Here is a 22,227-nt window from a genome sequence, read left to right on the forward strand (position 1 = left end):
ACAATCCTGCCCTCCGGACCTCTGTGGTTCACTGGACACTCCAGGCTTTCCTCTGTGGTCCCTCCTCCCCTGTGCTCTTTCTTCTCCAGCCCAGTTCTTGAGACCCCCACCTCCTGGGGAGCTGTTCCCTGCACGCTTGCTTCCACAGTAAACAGTTAAAGATCTCCCTCCCTTGTGGGCCAGCATAGATCCCCCAGTTTACGCCAATCCCAGGCCATAGTGGGGCTAACAGATGCTTGTTTGACGAATGACTATATGAAGGCAACTACGGCCAGTCTGCTGCTTCCACTGTACAGATGGGAAAACTGAGGCCAGGCCTGGGACTCTTTCCCTGAATGCTTGTCACGGCTTGTGGGGATATGCGCCTGAAGAGCCAGTGCCTCTTTCCCTCGGCTGGGGCAGTGGGCCTGGCTAAGGTTCCAGGACTGTGGCCCCTCTTTCCTCTGCCCGAACCCCCGGGCCCAGGGCCTCCAGGAACCCTGCTCTGCCTATTGTTCACCCTAGGCTGTGTGGTTGCTACTTGAGCTGTTTCCAGGCCTTCCTCCCATGACTCTGTTCCAGTCATTCTCGGTCCTTGGCCTTTGAGATCATCAACCCTGGACCGGGATCCTGGCCAGCCCCAGCTGGTCCCCAGGGCCATCACTGCCTGTAGTCATGAGACAGTAGCTGCCTGTGTCCCAGGGACCAACACACCCAACCCTCAGTGTTTCTTGCATGGTTCAGGAAGGTAGACAGAAGTCCTTCTCGCCCATGACCTGGATGGGAGTGCCATTGTACCCAGATGCCGGCCCCCTCCTCTCCCATGGTTTGGAGGGGCCTATTCCTTGCCTGAGTCTAGTGTTCTCGGGAACTTTGACTCCTGGTGCCCACAGAAGGCTGCATGCAGAGGGGCAGTGCACTGTGCCCAACAGAGGCTGTGATGGCCATCACTGTCCCTACCACACTCCATGAAGCTCCAGGGCAGGCACGGCCAGGCCATCCACAGCTGGGTCTGAGCCCAGCTGGGCCCGTCTGCCTTCATGGCCACCCGGTCTGCACTCTCTGCCATGGTGTGACTGGGGGCACTGTACTTACGGGCTTGCACAAGGCCACCATGTCCACCCCAGCAATCGTGGGAAGTGGTGGGCAGAGGCAGGGGTGCCCCCCATGGTGCAGCTAGAAAAACAGGCCCCAGAAGGGGAATGGAGTGCCCATGAGAGGGGGAGGGGCCACCTGGAAGCCAGGATTTCTGGGCTAGGTTTGGGTCTGTGGAGAGCAAACTTGGCTCCTGGTGCCCTCGAGGCTTGAACAAAACAGGGAGCACTGGTCCTCAGGTGGGCCTGGGGCAGCAAAGCAGGAAAGGGCTCTGTGTGTCCAGAGGCACCTTCTAGAACTGGTGGAGGGGTGAGGGGCAGGCATGGGGCCTTTAGTTTTGGGGCCATCGCTTCCCCGTTCAGGGGCCCTAGACCCCAGGGATCAGCAATGATGCTTGGCCTGGCTGTGACTATATACCATGTCCCCCATCCTGGTGTCCAGATTCCCAGCATAACAGAAAAGGCCAGGCTGAAGCCAGCACAGGGCAGTGCCCCCATGACCTCCAGCCCCTGGGGCTGGGCAGGCCAGATGCCTGCCTCTCGAGTGCACCTCATCTGAGGCTCCTCCTTAGAGCAGCTGGAGGGCTGGGAAGAGCAGGTATGGGGTTCTCCCAGGCCCGAGTCCTCGTCCTGCTCCCTAGAGGTGAGTCCATCAGGGCCCTCAGCAGACCTTCCCCACCCACAGGCGAGATGACCCAGAGAGGGGAAGCCTGGGTCCCTGCATACATCACTGGCTGTGCCCTGGTCTCCGTCCCTCTCTCCTGGCCCAGGGTGTGGAGATGGGAGATGGGGAGGGAACACGGATGCTGTAGGGGCATGGAGTCCCACAGGGCTGTTTCTCCATCTGTGACACACATGCCTTTACTGGGTCTGGGGTACTGGCGACGGCAACCCCCCTCCCCGGCAGCCTTGCACCCAGGCTTCCCGGCCCCCCCGCAGCTCTGGGCTTGGCGTCTCTAGCTCCTCAGCAAAGGGGCAGGGACTGGACGACGGCCTTCCCTTGCTGCAGGACCACTGCTTCCCAGAGGCCAGAGCAGTCTTCCTGCTGCCCGGCCCCTGGCCAGAGTCCCTGTCGGCCCCTAACAAACTCGCTGCCCCAGCTCACCCCGCGATCTGTGCCCAACAGACCCTACCACATCTCAGTCCGTGGGGCCCGCCTCTGTCTCCCGTGACAGCGGGTTGGGCCCGGGCCACCTTTCATCTCCAGCCCTGGGCAATCAGGCCCATTCTCAAGACCCCTGGGCCCCGGCTCCCACCTGGTGCGGAGAAGGCGCTCGGGCTCGCTGGGTGCGTGGAACTGGGCCGGCCGTCGGGTTGGGACTCTAGGCGGGGGCGGGGCGTGGCGGCCGGGCCTTACAAGGCAGAAGAATGTGCACGGGGCGGGGCCGCGGGGCGGGGTGGAGGGGCCCTCCGCTGCCGTCCGGCCTTATTTGGCCTCGGCCCACGGGCTGGCAGGCGGGGGCGCTCTAGGGTGAGCCCCCCTTCCTTGCTGTGCCAGCCCTGGCTGCACAGAGGGCCTTGTAGGGAGGGGAGGTGATGGGGTGAGCAGGCAATGGGAGTAGGGGAGTGGGGGTTCGCTCTGGGCTGCCCCTTCCCCTCCAGCGAGGCAAGCGGAACGTCCAGCGCCGCTTCCCCAGAGGCCTCCCGCTTGTGTGGGCCGTGGGAGCCGTGGGAGCGCAGCCGTGGGAACGGCTCTCGGCGGGGGGAGGGCAGAGACGGTGGGTGAGGGAGTCCCCAGGGACCCCGATGCCTGATGACTCGCTCTGTCCACTTCAGCGGCCGCCCACCAGAGCGGGACCGAAGGACCCACTCGGGAAGCACTGGTTTCGTGGAGGGAAATACCATGAACAAGTAGCTCAGCGGCCTAGGGCCTCGAAGGAGCGGGGACCTGGGGGGCGTGTGGGCTGTTCTGCAGGGTGCTGTGGGCAGTGACATTGGGCAGACAGGAGGTGCGGGGGTGAGGGCTCCCGGGCTCAGGGTCGCCAGCAGCAGGAGGCCAGGAGGATGGGGGCGGGAGCCGGAGGGGCTGAGAAGGAGCAGGGACCCCTCGGTGGCTCCCCATAGGCCACGTGGGGTGTCGGAGGGTTCTGAGCAAGGAGTGACAACCTGGCTTGGGTTTTTACGGAATCCTTTTGGGTGATGTGTTGAAAATAGCGCAGCGGGGGCCGAGTCCCCGAGCAGGGGACCTGTGAGGAGCGACCCAGCAAGGATCAAGGTGATCCGGACTAGCGGGGAGGCCGAGGGACGAGTGCAGAAACTGTTTCCGAGGTGCACCCGGGAGGATCTGCGGGTGGATTGGAATGGGTGTGAAAGAGAAGGGTCAGGGTGGACCCTGAGAGTTTTGATCTGAGCGACCAGAAAGATAGAGCAGCCATTTTCTAAGATGGGTTTGCTGTGTGGAGCAGTTTAGGGATAAGAAACTCTACTTTGGACAAATTAATTTTAAAAAACTTTATTTTGAAATGATTTCAGACTTAGGATAAAGTTACAAGAACTGTGCAAAGAACCCTGTATACCTTCATCTGGATTCTCCATTTGTTACCATTGGGTTTTATCATATTTTCTTGCTTTCCATATACATATACATATATATAATACATATACATACATTTATATTTATTTATTCCCACCCCCAACCATTTGAGAGTTTCTTCCATACATATGTCCTGTTATCTCTACGTGTTTCAGTGAGTACTTCCTAAAAAGGAGATTCTCTTAAATAAGCCTAGTACAATGATAAAAGTCAGGACAGTTTTCACATTGATTTAATGACCTAATTCACAGTCCATATTCAGGTCGTGCCGGTTATCGCAATAGTGTCCTTTAGAGGAATTTTTTCTGGTCCAAGAGCCAAAGTAAGATCATTTGTCATCACGTTTCTTTAGTATCCCTGTTTTAAATTTTATTTTTTGATTGTGGTAAAATATACATAACATAAAATTACCGTTTTCAGTGTTTTAAAGTGTACAGTTTGGTGGCATTAAGTGCAGTCACTTTGTTGTGTAACCATCACCACCATCCATCTCCAGAGCGCTTTCATCTTCCCCAGCCGAAACTCCCTGCCAGTTAAACACTAACTCCACCTTGCCCCCTTCTCCCGGCCCTGGCAGCCATCACTCATCTCTGTTTTCTGTGAGTTTCTCTACTCATTGGAGTCTCATGTAAGTGGAATCATATAGCATTTGACCTTTTGTCACTGGCTTATTTCACCCAGCATAATGTTCTCAAGCTCCAGGTTCATCCATGTTTAGCGTATATCAGAATTTCTTTTTGGGGGTGGGGGGTTGAGATAGGGCCTCACTCTGTTGCCCTGGGTGGCATGCAGTGGCACAATTATAGCTCACTGCAGCCTTGACCTCCTGGGCTCAAGCAGTCCCCCTGCCTCGACCCCCTCAAGTAGCTAGGGCTGCAGGCATGCGCCAGCACACCCAGCTAAGTTTTCTGCTTTTGTAGAAACAGGGTCTCCCTGTGTTGCCCAGCCCGGTCTCAAACCTCTAGCCTCCAGCAGTCCTCCCACCTGGACCTCCCAAAGTGCTAGGATTATAGGCCTGAGCCACTGTGCTTGGCCCCGGCTAATTTTTTAAAAATTCTTTTTGTAGAAATGGGGTCTTGCCATGTTGCCCAGGCTCTCGTCCTTTTTAAGGCTGAATAATACTCCATTGTATGCATATTTTGTTTATCCATTCATCATGGATGGACACTGGTTGCTTCCACTTTTTGGCGATTCTGAATAATGCTTCTGTGAACGTGGGTCTCTTCAAGTTCCTGCTGTTGCTTTTTTAACCTGACATTGTGAACATATAAGTCTCTGTTTTCAATTCTTTTGGGTATATGCCCAGAAATGGAATTGCTGGATCAAATGGTGGTTCTATTTTTAACATCCCGAGGAACTGCAATAACTGTTTTCTGTAGTGGCTGTACCATTTTCAATTCCCATCAACAGCGTGCAAGGGGCTTGGTGTGGTTGCTCTTGCCTGTAATCCCAGCACTTTGGGAGGCCTAGGTGGGCGGATCACTTGATACCAGGAATTTGAGACCAGCCTGGCTAGCATGGTGAAACCCCATTCTCTATAAAAAGTACCAAAATTAGCCAGGTGTGGTTGTACATGCCTGTAATCCCAGCTACTCGGGAGGCTCAGGCAGGAGACTCACTTGAACCCAGGAGGCAGAGAGGTTGCAGTGAGCCGAGATCGTGTCGCTGCACTCCAGCCTGGTAGACAGAGTGAGACTCGGTCTCAAAAAAAAACAAAAACAAAAACAAAAAAACTTTGCCTATGTAAAAGCTCTTTTTTTGTTTGTTTTGTTTTGTTTTTTAAGATTCTAGGTGTTTTAAAAATATATTTTGGATATTAATCCCTTGATATGATTTGCAAATATTTTTCTTGTTCTACAGGTTTTCTGTATTTTAAAGAAAATCCTAAATTGTTATCTTTTATAAACCATAAAATTCACCTATGAAATGTACAGTTCAATGGATTTAGTGTATCTACAAAGCTATGTAATCAGCACTACTGTGTAATTCCAGAACATTTTAGTAAGTAATCGCCCAAAGAAACTCTGTACCTGTTAGCAGTCATTTCTCATTCTCCTCTCATCCCAGACCCTGGAGACTATGGATCTACTTTCCCTCTCTATCAGCTTGTTTACTGTAGAAACCTGTTTTTGTGTTTTGAGATGGAGTCTTGCCCTGTCACCCAGATAGGAGTGCACGGGGCTCACTGCAACCTCCGCCTCTTGAGTTCAAGTGATTCTTCTGCCTCAGCCGCCCTAGTAGCTGGGATTACAGGCACCCGCTACCACACCCAGCTAATTTTTGTATTTTTAGTAGAGATGGGTTTTCACCATGTTGTCCAGGCTGGTCTCGAAATCCTGACCTCAAGTGATCTGCCTGCCTCAGCCTCCCAGAGTGCTGGAATTACAGGCGTGAACCACCGCGCCTGGCCAGCTTGTTTCCTCTAGAAACTCAAACAAATGCAGTCATACAATGTCTGGCTTCTTTCACTTAGCATAACGTTTTCAGGGTTCATCCGTGTTGTAGAATGTCCCAGTACCTCAGTCTTTTTCATTGCCAAATAGTATTCTATTGTATGGCTATATGCTACATTTTGTTTTTGCATTTGTCAGTTGATAGACATTTGGGTTGTTTCTACTTTTTGCCCATTATGAATATGGTGCCGTGAACATTAATCTGCAAGTTTATGTGTGGATATACGTTTTCACTTTCTCAGGTATATAAGAGTGGAACTGCTGGGTCTTATGGTAACGCCTCTATGTTTAACCTTTTAAGGAACTTCCAAACTATTTTGCACAATGTTGTACCATTTTGAATTTCCACCGGCAGTGTATGGTTCCAGTTTCTCTACTTCTTCACTAATACTCGTCTGTCTTTGTATTAGAGCCAGGGTCTCACTACGTTACCCCAGGCTGGACTTGAACTCCTGGGCTTGGCAATCCTTCCACCTCAGCCTCCCAGGTAGCTGGGACTACAGCTACCGGGCCCTGCTTGTCTTTTTAATTCTAGTCATCCTATCAGGTGTGAAGTGGTATCTCATTGTGGTTTTGATTTGCATTTGTCTAGTGACTGAAGATGTTGAGCATTTTTCACATGCTTATCATTGGAGATTTGTGTGTCTTCTTCAGAGAAGTGTCTGTTTAGGCTGGCCGTGGTGGCTCACGCCTGTAGTCCCAGCACTTTGGGAGGCTGAGGCGGGCAGATCACCTGAGGTCAGGAGTTTGAGACCAGCCTGGCAAACATGGCGCAAAACCCTGTCTCTACTAAAAATACAAAAGTTAGCTGGGGGTGGTGGTGGGTGCCTGTAGTCTCAGCTACTCGGGAGGCTGAGGCACAAGAATCACTTGAACTCGGGAGGTGGAGTTTGCAGTGAGCCAAGATCTTGCCACTGCACTCTAGCTTGGGCAACAGAGTGAGACTCTGTCTCAAAAAAAAAAAAAAAAAAAAAGTGTCGATTTAGATCCTTTACCTATTTAAAAATTTGTTTTTTGATTTTGAGCTATAGAAATTCTTTATATATCCCGGCTATTGTACCCTTATCAGATACATGAGTTGGAAATATTTTCTCATATTATATGGGTTATCCTTTCACTTTCTTGATAGTGTTCTTTGAAACACAAGTTTTTTTTTTTTTTTTTTGGAGACAGAGTCTTGCTCTGTCACCCAGGCTGCAGGGCAGTGGTGCGATCTCGGCTCACTGCAACCTCTGCCCCCTAGGTTCAAGTGATTCTTCTGCCTCAGCCTCCTGAGTAGCTGGGACTTCGCTAATTTTTGTATTTTTAGTAGAGACGGGCTTTCACTATCTTGGTCAGTCTGGTCTTGAACTCCTGACCTTGTGATTCACCGGCTTCAGCCTCCCAAAGTGCTGGGATTACAGGCGTGAACCACCGTACCCGGCTGAAGCACAAGTGTTTTTAACCTTGAAGTTTAGTTTATCTGTGTTTTCTTTGGTTGTTTGTGCTTTGGTGTCATACCCAAGAAATCATTGCCTAATCCAAGGTTATAAATGTTTACACTTCTGTTTTTTTTTTTTTTTTTGAGCCTCTCGCTCTGTCGCCCAGGCTGGAGTGCAGTGGCCGGATCTCAGCTCACTGCAAGCTCCGCCTCCCAGGTTCACGCCATTCTCCTGCCTCAGCCTCCTGAGTAGCTGGGACTACAGGCACCCGCCACCTTGCCCGGCTAGTTTTTTGTATCTTTTAGTAGAGACGGGGTTTCACCGTGCTAGCCAGGATGGTCTCGATCTCCTGACCTCGTAATCCACCCGTCTCGGCCTCCCAAAGTGCTGGGATTACAGGTTTGAGCCACCGCGCCCGGCCACTTCTGTTTTCTTTTAAGAGTTTGATAGTTTTAGCTTTCAGGTCTTTTTTTTTTTTTTTTTTTTTTTGAGACGGAGTTTCACTGTGTCACCCAGGCTGGAATGCAGTGGCCTGATCTCGGCTCACTGCAAGCTCCGCCTTCCAGGTTCATGCTATTCTCCTGCTTCAGCCTCCCGAGTAGCTGCGACTACAGGTGCCCGCCACCACAGCCAGCTAATTTTTTGCATTTTTAGTAGAGACAGTGTTTCACTGTGTTAGCCAGGATGGTCTTGATCTCCTGACCTCGTGATCTGCCCACCTTGGCCTCCCAAAGTGCTGGGATTACAGGCGTGCGCCACTGCGCCAGGCCCACTTCTGTTTTAAGAGTTTGATAGTTTTAGCTTTCAGTTTTTTTTTTTTTTGAGATGCAGTCTTGCTTTGTTGCCCAGGCTAGAGTGCAGTGGCACGATCTCGGCTCACTGCAAGCTCTGCCTCCCGGGTTCACGTCATTCTGCCTCAGCTTCCCGAGTAGCTGGGACTACAGGCGCCTGCCACCACACCCAGCTAATTTTTTGTATTTTTAGTAGAGATGGGGTTTCACTGTGTTAGCCAGGGTGGAGTTTTCAGGTCTTTAACCCACATTGAGTTAATTTTGTATATGTTGCCAAGTAAGGGTGCAGCTTTCTCTTTTTTGCATTTGGATATCCAGTTACACTAGCACCATTTGTTGATACTTCTTTCCCCATTGAATACCTTGGCACTGTTGTCTAAAGTCAGTTGTCCATTAATGTATGGGTTTATTTTAGACTCTTAATTCTGTTTCATTGATATATATGTCTACCCTTATGCCAGTACTACATAATCTTGATTATTTATTTATTTTTTGAGACAGGGTCTTTCTCTGTCACCCAGTCTGGACTACAGTGGTGTGATCACAGCTCACTGCAGTCTCAACCTCCTGGGCTCAAGGGATCCTTCTGTCTCAGCCTCCTGAGGAGCTGGAATTACAGGCATGTGTCACCACACCTGGTTAATTTTTGTATTTTTTATACAGATGGAATCTCACTGTGTTGCCTAAGCTGGTCTGAAACTCTTGGGCTCAAGTGACCCTCCTGTCCCAGCCTCCAAAAGTGTTGGGATTATAGGCATGAGCCATGGTGCCCAGCCTTGATTACATTAGTTTTGTAGTAAATTTTACATTTCCATATGAATTTTAGGGTCAGCATCTCAATTTCTGCAGAAAAGGGAGCTGGGATTTTGATAAGGATTGTGTCAAACCTGTAGATTAATTTGGGGGAGCATTGCCATCTTACCAATACTAAGTCTTCCAATCCATGAACATTGGAAAATAAGTAATTTGTGGTGTGCTCCTTTGGGATTGTGAATATTCTGTTCCTCATAAAAATTTCAACCAATACTTTTTTTTTTTTTGAGACAGAGTCTCACTTTGTTGCCCAGCTGGAGTACAGTTCATTGGCGATCCCAGTGCAACCCTTCTCCCTCAGCCTCCCATGTAGCTGGGATTACAGGTGCGTTCCACCACTCCCAGCTAATTTTTGTACTTTTAGTAGAGATGGGTTTCACCATGTTGGCCAGGCTGGTCTTGAACTCCTGACCTCAGGTGATCCACCTACCTTGGCCTCTCAAAGTGCTGGGATTACAAGCGTGAGCCACCGCACCCAGCCACCAGTACTTTTAACATCCATGGATGATTCCATTATTACAATATGATGGTTGCCAAATGGTTCTTTTCTTTTGAGACCTAGTTTCACTCTGTTGCCCAGACTGGAATGCAGTGGTGGGATCTCAGCTCACTGCAACCCCTGCCTGGGTTTAGGGGTTTTAAGCAGAGGGTGATGCAGCCAGTCAGCATTTTGAAAATTCCTCTTGGCTGGGTGCGGTGGCTCACACCTGTAATCCCAGCACTTGGGGAGGCTGAGGTGGGCAGATCACGAGGTCAGGAGATCGAGACCATCCTGGCTAACGTGATGAAACACCGTCTCTACTAAAAATACAAAAAAAAAAAAAAAAAAGAAAGGAAATTAGCCGGGCTTGGTGGCGGGCGCCTGTAGTCCCAGCTACTCGGGAGGCTGAGGCAGGAGAATGGCGTGAACCCGGGAGGCGGAGCTTGCAGTGGGCCAAGATCACGCCACTGTACTCCAGCCTGGGCAAGAGAGCGAGACTCTTTGTCTCAAAAAAAAAAAAAAAAGAAAAATTCCCGTGGCCACCATATGGTAGGGCCAGGGGCGGCAGCAGAGACCACACCAGCTTTCAGATCAGCCACAGATTCAGATGGGCAGGAGACTGTTAGAATTTCTGTCGTAAAGCCCATTCCACTGCTGGTGCTAGAAATCTCATCTCAGTGGGTCTGTCCTCCACAGCATTTGCCCATGCAGGCTCCGCGTGGTACTTGGCCATCAGGCTCCTGGTGACAGTGGCTTTGTCCTACTGTCCTGTCTATAAGGTCTGGGCGCCCAGTGCTGTTCCCGGTGGTAGCTGAGCCTTCTCTGTGCTGAATATGCAAACATGCAACCCTGGGGAGCTTGGGGTTCTACAAGGGAAACCTGGGCCGTGTAGGGTTCTCAGGGACCTACAGGTGGCTGACAGTCTCCTGTCCCCTCCGCCACTTCTGTGGTCATATCCTGCAGCCTTTAGGAGGGCGCTTCCTGTCTGTCCCTGTCCTGGTCGCCTGTTTCCTCAAGGACTAGGCTTTGGAAACACAAGCTGAGGACTCATTCCCAGCATCTCTGGGAAGTTGCTGTCAGCCTTTCCCTGAAGTGACAAATGCGTCCCTGATGGAACAAGGTACAAGGACATGGGACATCATCTAAGTCATACTTTTGTGAAAACCATTTAATCTGAATCTGGCCATGAGAAAACATAAACCCAGATGGTGCACCATTCTATAGAGTGTGCTTGGATACTTCAAAAACACCAACATTTCAGCCTGGCGCAGTGGCTCATGCCTGTAATCCCAGCACTTCGGGAGGCCGAGGCGGGCGGAGCACGTGAGGTCAGGAGTTTGAAACCAGCCTGGCCAATATGGTGAAACCCCGTCTCTACTAAAAATACAAAAATTAGCCAGGCGAGGTGGCTCATGCCTGTAATCCCAGCTACTTGGGAGGCAGAGGCAGGAGAATCATTTGAACCCAGGAGGTAGAGGTTGCTGTGAGCCAAGATCACGCCACTACACTCCAGCCTGGGTGTCGCAGCGAGACGGTCTCAAAACAAAAAAAATAAACCAAAAAAAACCCATGAAAAAAAAATAAAACACCATCAACATCTCGAAAAACAAAACCAACAAAGTAGGGAAATTTTGATTTGTAAAGAGACTAGAAAGACTAGAAGGACATGGTGGCCTGGCACGTTGGCTCACACCTGTGATCCCAGCACTTTGGGAGGCCAAGGCGGGAGAATCACTTGAGCCTAGGAGTTTGAGACCAGCCTGGGCAACAAACTGAGACTCCATCTCTACAAAAAATTTTAAAATTAGCTGGGCATGGTGGCATGTACCTGTGGTCCCAGCTACTTGGGAAGCTGAGGCAGGAGGATTGATTGAGCCCAGTTGGTTGAGGCTGCAGTAGTGAGCCATGATCACACCACTCACTGCACTTCGGCCTGGGCGGCAGAGTGAGACCCTGTCTAAAAAAGAAAGAAAAAAAACCAGACAGACATGGTAACTGAAAGCAGTGACTGATCCTTAATGGGATCCTGGATGGATAAAAGGGAAAAGGTGTAAGGGACAAGGTTGTGAGGGCATCTGGCGTATGGACTATGCTTTAGGCCATATTAATATGTGCACTGAGTGCTCTCCTGGGTAAAGGAGGGGCTCCCTGGAACATTCCTTTCTTAAGTTTGAGGGTGGTGATGGTGTTGTGGTTGTGCAGGAACGTCCTTGTGCCTGGGAGTTGCGTGATGTGTTTTGCAGTGAAATATCAGTGTATGCCACTGACTCTCAGATGGCTCGCGGGGAAAACGATGTGTATGTATCCGAGAGGGATAATGCCCATATGAGCGAAATATCGGTAATTGGTGATTCTGGCCGCCGGATATGTGTTCATTATTATACTGTTCATTCAATGGAGGGGGCATCTTCTCTGCTGTGCCAGGAGGGCTGGGCGTGGGGGTCCAGATTCTGTACATCAGACACCCCTACCCCATCTTGTGCTTAATAGAGAGTGCAGGATCCCTCCTGAGACCCTAATCTAACCCTCAAGTCCCTTCCCCTGCCACAGGAGAAGCAGGCTCTGAAAGGCTTAGGGTCCATCCCCAGTCCCCATGGCCCATCCGGGAGAGCCGGCTGCTGGCTGCACCCCTGAACTTCTGCTTCAATGCCTGATGCAACCGGAAACCTCTTCACTTACCCTTCAAGTCACCGCCAGCTGGGTCTCAGGGTAGGGGTAGGTCTGGGAAGGTGCCAGCCCCGGAGTTAATCTGAGCCACCTGTGGTCACCAGATGCTCCGTCACCACTAACAGGTGTATTGGGGTCTGGCCACAGTTGGGATGGGCTCCCAGGGACCTCTCTGGGGAGGGCCGGGCAGCCTGAACAAAGCTGCTGGGAAGGCAGGGTCTGTGCATCCACTGGGCCTGAGGTCATGAGCTTCTTGGCTGGGTTGGGCCAAGGGAGACCAGGAATCTGTGGCTCCAGAGCCTGGCCAGAGAACTTCCTAAAAGGCATGTTCCGGCCGGGTGCGGTGGCTCACGCCTGTAATCCCAGCACTTTGGGAGGCCAATGGGGGCTGATTCTGAGGTCAGGAGTTCAAGACCAGCCTGGCCAACAGGGTGAAACCCCATCTCTACTAAAAATACAAAAATTAGCCAGGCATGATGGCAGGCGCCTGTAATCCCAGCTACTCAGGAGGCTGAGGCAGGAGAATTGCTTGAACCCTGGAAACCCAGGAGGCGGGGGTTGCAGTGAACCAAGATTGCGCCACTGTGCTCCAGCCTGGGTGACAAAGACTGTCTCCAAAAAAAAAAAAAAAAAAAGGCATGTTCCTACCACCAGGGCTCGGCACCTCCTGCTTCTGTGTGGACTGCGTGCCGTTCCCTCCCCCAAAGCTGGCTACCCACTCATCCTTCCAGTCTCTACCAGAACACTCCTGCCCAGGTTGGGTTTGGCAGTCGCCCTGCGGGGTCCTGCAGCCTCATTCTGCTGCGTCTTGTTTTTCACCACCTGTCGTTGACTTGACCTTGTCTGTCACGTTCAGTATGTCTCCCTCACCAGAGTGAACTCTGCCCCAGCACTGGGCCTGTAGAGGTGCTCTGGAGATGCACTCAGGGCTTACACCCGACAGAGTGGCAGCAGCTGCAAGGCAGGGGGATACTGAGTACCCCGCCCTGGAGAATGTGCAGACTGTGGATCTGTGGGGAGTGTAAACTGTCCTCTAGGGTGGTCTTTATCAGCCTATCCTTGCTTCTGTGATAGCGTCTATCTTTCAAGGGTTTATTTCAAACAGGAAGCTGGTAAGTGCACACTCATTTTCGGGAGAGGGGACTGTCAGCCCCATCTTCCTGCCCCAGATCACAGAGCTGGCATGTGACAGCTGGCATCCTGGCTGGCACTCGCATCAGGCTGTCTCCACAGAGCTTGCCTTTTGGGGGGGGTCTGGCTCAGTTTCCTGGGCCCACTCTGCTCATCCCCCTGCAATAATGCCACAAGCCCTTGGTACACGTTACCTCATTTATTCTCACAACATGCCTGTGAGGTAGGGAGGGGCAGGGACTGTCCCCGTTTTACAGAGGAGGAAGTTGAGGCACACAGAGGTCAAGTGACTTGCCCAAGGTCACAGACGGCGGCCAAGCTGGAAATGGGCCCCGGAGCAGGCCCTTGGTTCACCTGGGGGAGTCCCCCCTGCAGCAAGCGCCAGCCAAGAGGATGTCTCGGATGCCAGAGAGGCGCATACACAGCGTAGAGCAGCCCCTCGGGTACTGAGCTGGCTTCAGGGCTGAGCCCCTGCCCTCCCCCACCCTGCCCTGCAGGCCCAGGCCATTGCAGCTCAGGGCTCGTGACACCCTGGGAGTGGGATTGGGGGGCTGGAGAGAGAGAAGGATAATTGGGGTTAAAAAAAAAAAAAAAAGAAAACTCAGAGGCTGGGCAGATGGGCCCTTGGGAGTAGGGGGGAGGGGGTGGAGACCAAAAATAAAAGAGGGCTGCTTACACACAAGGTATGTATTTTTACACACACTTGTACACACACCTAGATATAGTACATGTAAAAATATATGCTATTCACACACCCGCCTCCTGCCAGGTGCCCCGAGAGCCAGCGGCGGCGCTGGGTGGGCATGGGTGAGCAGATGGGCGTTTGTTAAATATACACTCTAAGGTCTATGTGCATATGTACACATACATACAGACACCGCCGCCCGCCCCTCGGGCACCAGACACAGGCGCGGCTGAGGACAGACAGCCCCTTGGAAGCCACTCTGAGTCCTAGATTTTGCTGAAGGAAGAAGGGGCTGGAGAGAATAAAAAGGCGGGAGTCTGGAGTGTGATAACTGTGGCTTCGTCTCATTTCCCCCTCCAAGACTAAAACCTCCCTCATCTGCTCAGTGGTGAGTCCTGCCTGACACTGCCCAGGGCTGGCGGGGCACCTCCCAGTGAGGCGCCTCCATCTGCGTGTGTGTGTGCGCGTGTGAGGTTGTGTGTGAGCACTTGGCGGGGGAGGGAGGGGACGCGTGTCCATCTCTCTGTCCTCTGGGCCCTCAAACCGCAGAGAGGGCTGAGACCCAGAAAGCCGCTTGCCACAATGGTGACCACTGTGTGAGCTCTGAAGGGAAAAGAGAAAAACATAAGAATGAAAATCCAAGGTCAGAGCGGGGGGTAGCTGGGGAAAGGAGGAGGGAACATGGCAGGTGCCCAAGGCTGCCCTTGGACTGTCGTCATCTTGTAAACAAGCTAGTGTGAGTTCTCGTCAGATAGAAGGAGTAAAAAGACCGCAGTCTGGAGGCTGGGCCGGGAGTTGCCGACGTCCATCTATCTAGTCCACCACGGCCAGCAAGAGGAAAAAAAAGTTTTCTAGTTTCGTGATTTTTGTTGATTTTTTGTGAGTAAAATTTTCATAACCTAAAGCTGGGAGGGACCCAAAAAAGCCAAATGTGAGCCCTTGTATGCGTCAATTTGAAAGTTGGCTCAGGGTCTCTAGACAGAATAACCATAGCAAAGGTTGAGAAAACTCTGTTCCATTCGCACTTAGTTTTTGTGGTTTTAATGATTTAAAATCATTTCTTTCCTCCTGCACGGTCTCAGAGCCTGGTCTGGGCCTCCGGGACATAAATCTCGATGCTGTCTGCGCTCTCGGTGGCTGAGTTCTGCCGCACAGAAGCTGCCCGCTTCGCCGCCAGGAGTCTCTTGCGGGCCTCCTGGCGCTGCTTGTCGCTGGCGTCTGAGGCCTTGTCGCGGCTCACTGCCGGCTTGGATTTGGCTGGCTTCTTCGGGACCGGAGGGGGTGGTTTCTTCTCTTCCTTTAGTGAGACAGTGAGGAGGGAACAAAAATAAAATAAAGGTGCCACGTTTTGTGTGGCGCTACCCCCACCATATGCTGGCAGCTGGAGTCTCCACCCCAGCTTCCCCGCATCGGGCACAAGCAACACACACTTGGAATCAGGAAGCCACGAGAAGCGATGACAGTGGGAAGAGCACAAGGCACAGGAACGGAAAGCAAGCCTAGACTCCGAAGGTGCTCGAGCAGCAGGATGGGCAGATCCCCGTGTCCACCCTCATGTTGAACCACCAGGAGCTTGAGACTCAGGCAGGAGCTAGCCCGAGTACAGTCAGAGACTTAAATTTAGGGCTTCAGGTCCCATTTTACAGGCTATTCTAGGGGAGCAGACAGGGCCATGGTTCAATAGGGGTCACTGGTGCTGTTGGTTTGCAGAAGGAGGCCTCGGGGAAGAGGCTGGCTACCACGAGGTCACAGAACTGGCTCCAGACCCCAGGACTCCTGGCAGCAGGGCCCCAGGACAAGGGACCACTTTGCTACCTCCTCTGTTACAACGTGATTGAGGCTGTGGGCGTGCCTCTCCCAGGACCCCCTTTTCTGGACATGCAGGGCAGGACACATGCTTCAGGGGCAGCCTCAACTATACGGAGCAAGCGGCATGCTAGACAAGTGCCAAGCATGGACCCCACGCAGTGATGGACGTGAGCCCCCAGCTCAAAGACGACACACGGAGAAGGGAGCCAAGCAGCACTGACCGATGTGGGCAGCGTTATTGCCGACCAGGAATTTGTCCCTGGACTTCCCCTCCGCACTGCTCCATGCTCACCTTCCTCTTCTCGGGGGTCTCCACCAGCTGCCAGCTGTTGGCCTTGAGGTGGTAGAGTTCATCGAACTTCATGCTGATGTCCTCGATGGACAGCTGTAGCAGGTCCCAGAACCCTGCCAGGTCCTGGGCTGTGGGGCGTGGGTTGGCATCAGGGTTCTGTGGGCCAGATGGGGATCAGTGGGGCGGGCTCAGCAGAGGCTTGTCCTGCTCCCCTGACCCCCCGTCTCCGCCGTCTCTGCTTCCCCCGCCCCGCGCCCTGCTGAAGCATGTTTCCTCTGGCCCCACCAGCACCCGAGGGGGCCCTTGAGGCCTAGTGTCCAGGTCAGTATCTGTATGAATGAATCTAAGCCAGTTCTGGTCAGCACCAGCCTTGGTGGTGGAGATCCTTGGGGACAGCCTATAGGGCTGTGGTGAGGAAAGCACTCCTGTCCCTAATGTATGCCAAGCAGACAGTTGTTTTGCAAGGAAGAAATACAAGTTTTTGGCCATGGTGTGAGTGACACCGATTGCCCCATTCACTCCCAGGTGGGGAAGATCACGGAATCCGTGTTGTCTCCCTCGTGTCACTCTGTTCCATGACAATGCAACCCCCAGGTCTCTCCAGGTCTTGGAGACAAACACTCTCCACTGCGTCCCACTGGGAGCACACAGATTCCCACAGGCAGAACAGCCCAGGACTTTGCTTTTGACCCCAGCAGGGCCAGCCCTCCTAACAGGTAAGAGGGAGGGAGAAAGCCAAGCCACCAATCCCAGCAGTGGTATTTCTTTAGTTCTTACCTTGAATGTCTTCTAAGGTACAGAAAAAACATACATATATATATATATATAATTTTTGAGACGGAGTTTTTGCTCGTTGCCCAGGCTGGAGTGCAGTGGCACGATCTCAGCTCACCACAACCTCCACCTCCCGGGTTCAAGCGATTCTCCTGCCTCAGCCTCCCAAGTAGCTGGGATTACAGGCATGCGCTCTCGCCCCCTTTCTTGTGTAGACACTGACACACATTGCCACTGGCCGCACTGTTTGTGTTACAGAGGAGGGCACAGAGGCTTCGTGGGGGTGGCAGAGTGTAGTGGGCAGCCAAAGGCTGGAAGCCCTGCTGTGGAAGAAGAAGAATCACACTCACCAAGTTTTGCTCACAGAGGCCCCGGAACTGCTGGAATTTCTGGGACATCAGTAGCTGGGCACTGCCCACCGCACTGAGGACTTTTCCTAAGACTGAGAAGCAGAGGGTGGGAAGACTGATTTAGCACAGCACAGCATTTGTGGGGACGGCATCATGCTTTTGATCTCCCCCCGCACACTCCCTTAGGGTAGAACTCATTATTTCATGATGGTGGTGGTCTTCATTTTACCTACACATTAGTCCATTCTCATTGAGAAAAACACAAACAATATAAAGTGAACCCCATCCCATTTCCTGAGGATATTTTATGGCAACAAATATGAAAACTGAGTATAAATGTAAAACATTTTCCAGAAAAACATAAGAAGGTCTTAAGAAATAGAGGCCGGGTACAGTGGCTCACACTTGTAATCCCAGCACTTTGGGAGACTGAGGCGGATCACCTGAGGTCGGGAGTTAAAGACCAGCCTGGGCAGCATGATGGAACCACGTCTCTACAAATACACAAAAATTAGCTGGGCATAATGGCAGGTGCCTGTAATCCCAGCTACTCAGGAGGCTGAGGCAGGAGAATCATTTGAACCCAGGGGGCGGAGGTTACAGTGAGCCGAGATCGTGCCACTGCACTCCAGGCTGGGTGACAGAGCGAGACTCCGTCTTTAAAAAAAAAAAAAAAGAAAAAGAAAAAATTTGATTAGACTCAAATTTTTTTTTTTTTTTGAGACGGAGTCTCGCTCTGCCGCCCAGGCTGGAGTGCAGTGGCCGGATCTCAGCTCACTGCAAGCTCCGCCTCCCGGGTTCCCGCCATTCTCCTGCCTCAGCCTCCCCAGTAGCTGGGACTACAGGCGCCCGCCACCTCGCCCGGCTAGTTTTTTTGTATTTTTAGTAGAGACGGGGTTTCACCATGTTAGCCAGGATGGTCTCGATCTCCCGACCTCGTGATCCACCCGTCTCGGCCTCCCAAAGTGCTGGGATTACAGGCTTGAGCCACCGCGCCCGGCCTAGACTCAAATATTTTTAAGAAACTGAAGCAGAACTCTTCTTAAAAAAGGAACTAGGTCTAAGTTTTACAGCTGAGGTATTAAAAACTTTCAAGGAACAGGAAATCCCTTTTTTATATATTCTGTTCCAGAGATTAAATAAACATGGAAAATGATGCAACTTGTTTTAGGAACTCTGACAGCAGATAAGACATGCCAAGAATGGACCACTTTCACTAACATAAATGTAGGAGTCTTAAAGTATAAACAAATAGGATCTATCAGAAGAATTGTAAAAAAATAAACATCCTAATTGATAAGTATTTAACCCAGGAATACAAGGTTGATCTTGTCTTGTGACTTCCAGTTTTAAAGTGCTGGCATCAGCCAGGCATAGTGGCTCATGCCTGTAATCCCAGTACTTAGGGAGGCAGGAGGTCCCCGACAAAAACAGAAAAAATTAGCTGGGCGCGCTGGGGCGCATCTGTGGTCCCAGCCACCTGGGAGGCAGAGGCTGTGGTGAGCTTGGACCATGCCACTGTACTCCAGCCTGGGTGACAGAGTGAGGCCCCCTGCCTCAAAAAATCATAAAGTACTGGCACAGCCGGGCACTTTGAGAGGCCTAGGCCACGTGGTAAAAGCCCATCTCTACAGAAAATACAAAAATTAGCCAGACATGGTAGCATGTGCCTGTAGCCCCAGCTACTTGGGAGGATCACTGGAACCAGGTAGATTGAGGCTGCAGTGAGCTGTGATGACAGCATTGCACTCCAGCCTGAGCGACAAAGTGAGACCTTGCCCCCACCAGACACAAAAAAGGTGCTGGCATAAAGACAATGCTACCCATCCCCAACCCCCTTAGAAATCACTGAAAAGCAAACAAAGTAAACAAGAAGGGGGAGGCCAAGGTGGGGGGATCACAAGATCAGGGGTTCGAGACCAGCCTGGCCAACATGGTAAAACCCTGTCTCTACTAAAAATACAAAAATTATTCAGGCGTGGTGGCCCATGCCTGTAATTCCAGCTATTCAGGAGGCTGAGACAGGAGAATCGGAACCTGGGAGGCGGAGGTTGCAGTAAGCCAAGATTACGCCCACTACACTCCAGCTTGGGTGGCAGAGTAAGACTCCATCTCAAAAATCAAACAAAAAGTAGCACACCCAATTTTATTTGAAATTTAAAAAGGAGGCTTGGGCATGGTGGCTCACACCTATAATTCCAGTACTTTAGGAGTCTTGAGGCAGGAGGATCACTTGAGCCCAGGAGTTCAAGACAGCCTGGGCAACAAAGTGAAACCCTGTCTCTATGATTGCTTGAACCCAGGGTTTCAAGGCTGCAGTGAGCTATGATGGTACCACTGCATTCCTCCAGCCTGGATGACAGAGCAAGACCCTGTCTCAAAAACAAAAAAGAGTGTGGACTGCAGCAAGAGCTTTCCTGAACCTAGCCGGCAGCAAGGAGAATGACAGGGTTGGGGAGGCCCTGCATTGTGAGCAGCCCTGTAGTTGCCTGTGGAGAAGAAAAGCCTGATAGAACTCTCCCAGGCACCCATTCCCACCCTATTCCCACATATGATTCCTGCTGGCCTGGGACACAGTCCTGGCCCCGATCTCACAATGATCTACTTACAAGAGCTCATCAAGGAAGAATTCGCCTCATTAAGAAATTACTAATTAAAAGGGAACTGACACAGGAGTTAAAGATATTACAGGAACAGCAAATGGCACATGAATACTTACCAGAAATTGTTGCCAGGGAATAGATGAAAATTGTAACATTTATCCATGAATATGTAAAATAAGTCAAAGCAGAGATAGTGAGACAATGGAAGGAGATAAAACAGGGGCTCTGGAACTAGAGCAGGAGGAAAATCAGGCCATCATAGAAACAAGGCCACACTGGAGGTCGCACAGAGGTTCAACCCTGCTGAGGACTTGTCCTGAGTAGCAGAGCCCTACAGGGAGAGGAGGGCTGAAAGGCTCCAGGTACAAAGTGCTTCAGCTGCCCCATGAACAGAACACAACATTTATTTTAAACGAATAGTTAAGCTGGGGGGAATAAAATGAGCCCCCCAGGGTAGACAGTGGGGACCTGTGCCTGGCTTAGTTTAAAGTGTGGGAATAAAAGGGAGTCTTTCCTAAAAAATTATAAGATCGTACCTGGGTACCTTATCTTTTTACAAACAGAAGTAGGGACTAAGTATTTAAAAAGACAAACTACTAAAAAGAGATTCAGAGACATGGAAGAGAAAGAACATGCATCTATCAGAGTTCTAAAAGGGGACAGAGAGATGGGAGAAATCAGAGGGATCATGGTTATCAATGTGGAGGCTTAGGCCTGTAATCCCAGCACTTTGAAAGGCAAAGGCCAAGGCAGGCAGATACTCGAGGCCAGGAGTTCAAGAGCAACCTGGGCAACATGGTAAAACTCTGTCTCTGTTAAAAATACAAAAAATAGCCAGGTGTGGTGGCACATGACTATAATCCCAGCTACTCAGGAGGCTGAGGCAGGAAAATCATTTGAATCTGGAAGGCAGAGGTTCCAGTGAGCCGAGATGGTGCCACTGCACTCCTGCCTGGGTGACAGAGTGAGACTGTCTCAGAAAAAAAAAAATTTTTTTTTTTTCCCCCAGAAATTGCTCCAGCCCTCAGAGCCAGAAAGTCAAATGAATCCTAAGCAAAATCCATACTTACTTATAGTAATACAAAGAAAGCTCTTAAAAGGCAGTGAAAGAGGGAGGAAAGTACGATCTCAATCCCATAAAACTGGATGTTGTGTCTAAATACATACAGGACCTAGAAGAACATGTCAAACTGTAAACAGCTGTGATTGCGGATGACTTTGTTGTTCTTGTGTTTCTCAGTTTCCTATAATGCAAATATTAACTTTTTAAATTTTTTATTTGAGAAAATCTCTTGCTCTGTTGTCCAGGCTGGGGTACAGTGGTGCCATCATAGCTCACTGCCGCCTCAACCTCCTGGGCTCCCAAGTAACTGGGACTATAGATGCACATGCCATCAGACCCAGCTATTTTTTTTTTTTTTTTTTTTTTTTTTTTTTGCTTTTTGAGACGGAATCTTACTCTGTCGCCCAGGCTAGAGTGCAGTGGCACCATCTTGGCTCACGCAACCTCTGCCTCCCGGGTTCAAATGATTCTCCTGCCTCAGCCTCCCGAGTAGCTGGGATTACTGGCATGTGCCACCACATCCAGCTAATTTTTGTATTTTTAGTAGAAATGGCATTTCACCATGTTGACCAGGCTGGTCTCAAACTCCTGACCTCAGGTGATCTGCCTGCCTCGGCCTTCCAAAGTCCTGGGATAACAGGTGTGAGCCACACGAGTGCCTGGCCTAATTTTTTTGTATTTCTTATAGGAATGAAATCTCACTATGTTAGCCAGGTCTGTCTCAAACTCCTGGGCTCAAGTGATCCTCCTGCTTTGGCCTCCAAAAGGACTGGAATTACAGGTGTGAGCCACAGCGCCTGGCCTACATATTAATTTTTATTTTAAAAAATAAAGGGCGAGGAAAAATTGCTGCCAAAGGAATGAGTTTAACAGCAAACTCTCAACCATAATGGATGAAAACAGTAAAACAATATATTCAAAGTATTCAGATAAAGGTATAATTTACATTTCTACATTAGAGAAAGTATTATTCAACAATGAATGTGGAATCCCAGCACTTTGGGAGGCCGAGGTGGGCAGGTCATCTGAGGTCAGGAGTTTGAGACCAGCCTGGCCAACATGGTGAAATCTCATCTCTACTAAAAATACAAATACTAGCTGAGTGTGGTGGTAGTCACCTGTAATCCCAGCTACTTGGGAGGCTGAGGCAGAATTGCTTGAACCTGGGAAGCAGAGGTTGCAGTGAGCCAAGATCGTGCCACCGTGCTCCAGCCTGGGCAACAAAAGCACAAAACTCCATCTCAAAAAAAAAAAAAAACAAAACCAAAAAGAATGTGGGGTGGGTGCA

At 50.8% G+C, this 22,227-nt stretch overlaps 2 protein-coding genes across 9 annotated transcripts in view; both read right to left on the reverse strand.

Moving 5' to 3' along the window:
- Positions 1-22,227, reverse strand: part of MYL9 (myosin light chain 9) — a 345,283-nt gene that overhangs the window by 5,607 nt on the left and 317,449 nt on the right. Inside the window, exon 2 of one of the 2 annotated variants that reach the window (XM_050807337.1) lies at positions 2,330-2,364. The gene's annotated coding sequence lies outside the window, so the exon portion shown is untranslated. The remainder of the gene's footprint in view (positions 1-2,329; positions 2,365-22,227) is intronic. The other variant, XM_050807338.1, reaches the window with a different exon arrangement.
- Positions 13,548-22,227, reverse strand: part of DLGAP4 (DLG associated protein 4) — a 234,343-nt gene continuing 225,663 nt past the window's right edge. For all 7 annotated transcript variants that reach the window (XM_050807028.1, XM_050807027.1, XM_050807025.1 and 4 more), the window contains 3 exons: positions 17,274-17,365; positions 16,150-16,305; positions 13,548-15,345 (listed from right to left, as the gene is read on the reverse strand). In XM_050807028.1, the coding sequence (XP_050662985.1) occupies positions 15,127-15,345; positions 16,150-16,305; positions 17,274-17,365 (467 nt within the window). In that variant the 3' untranslated portion in view covers positions 13,548-15,126. The remainder of the gene's footprint in view (positions 15,346-16,149; positions 16,306-17,273; positions 17,366-22,227) is intronic.

This window comes from Macaca thibetana, chromosome 10 (assembly GCF_024542745.1).
Source record: "Macaca thibetana thibetana isolate TM-01 chromosome 10, ASM2454274v1, whole genome shotgun sequence".
In the NCBI taxonomy this organism is placed as follows: domain Eukaryota; kingdom Metazoa; phylum Chordata; class Mammalia; order Primates; family Cercopithecidae; genus Macaca; species Macaca thibetana.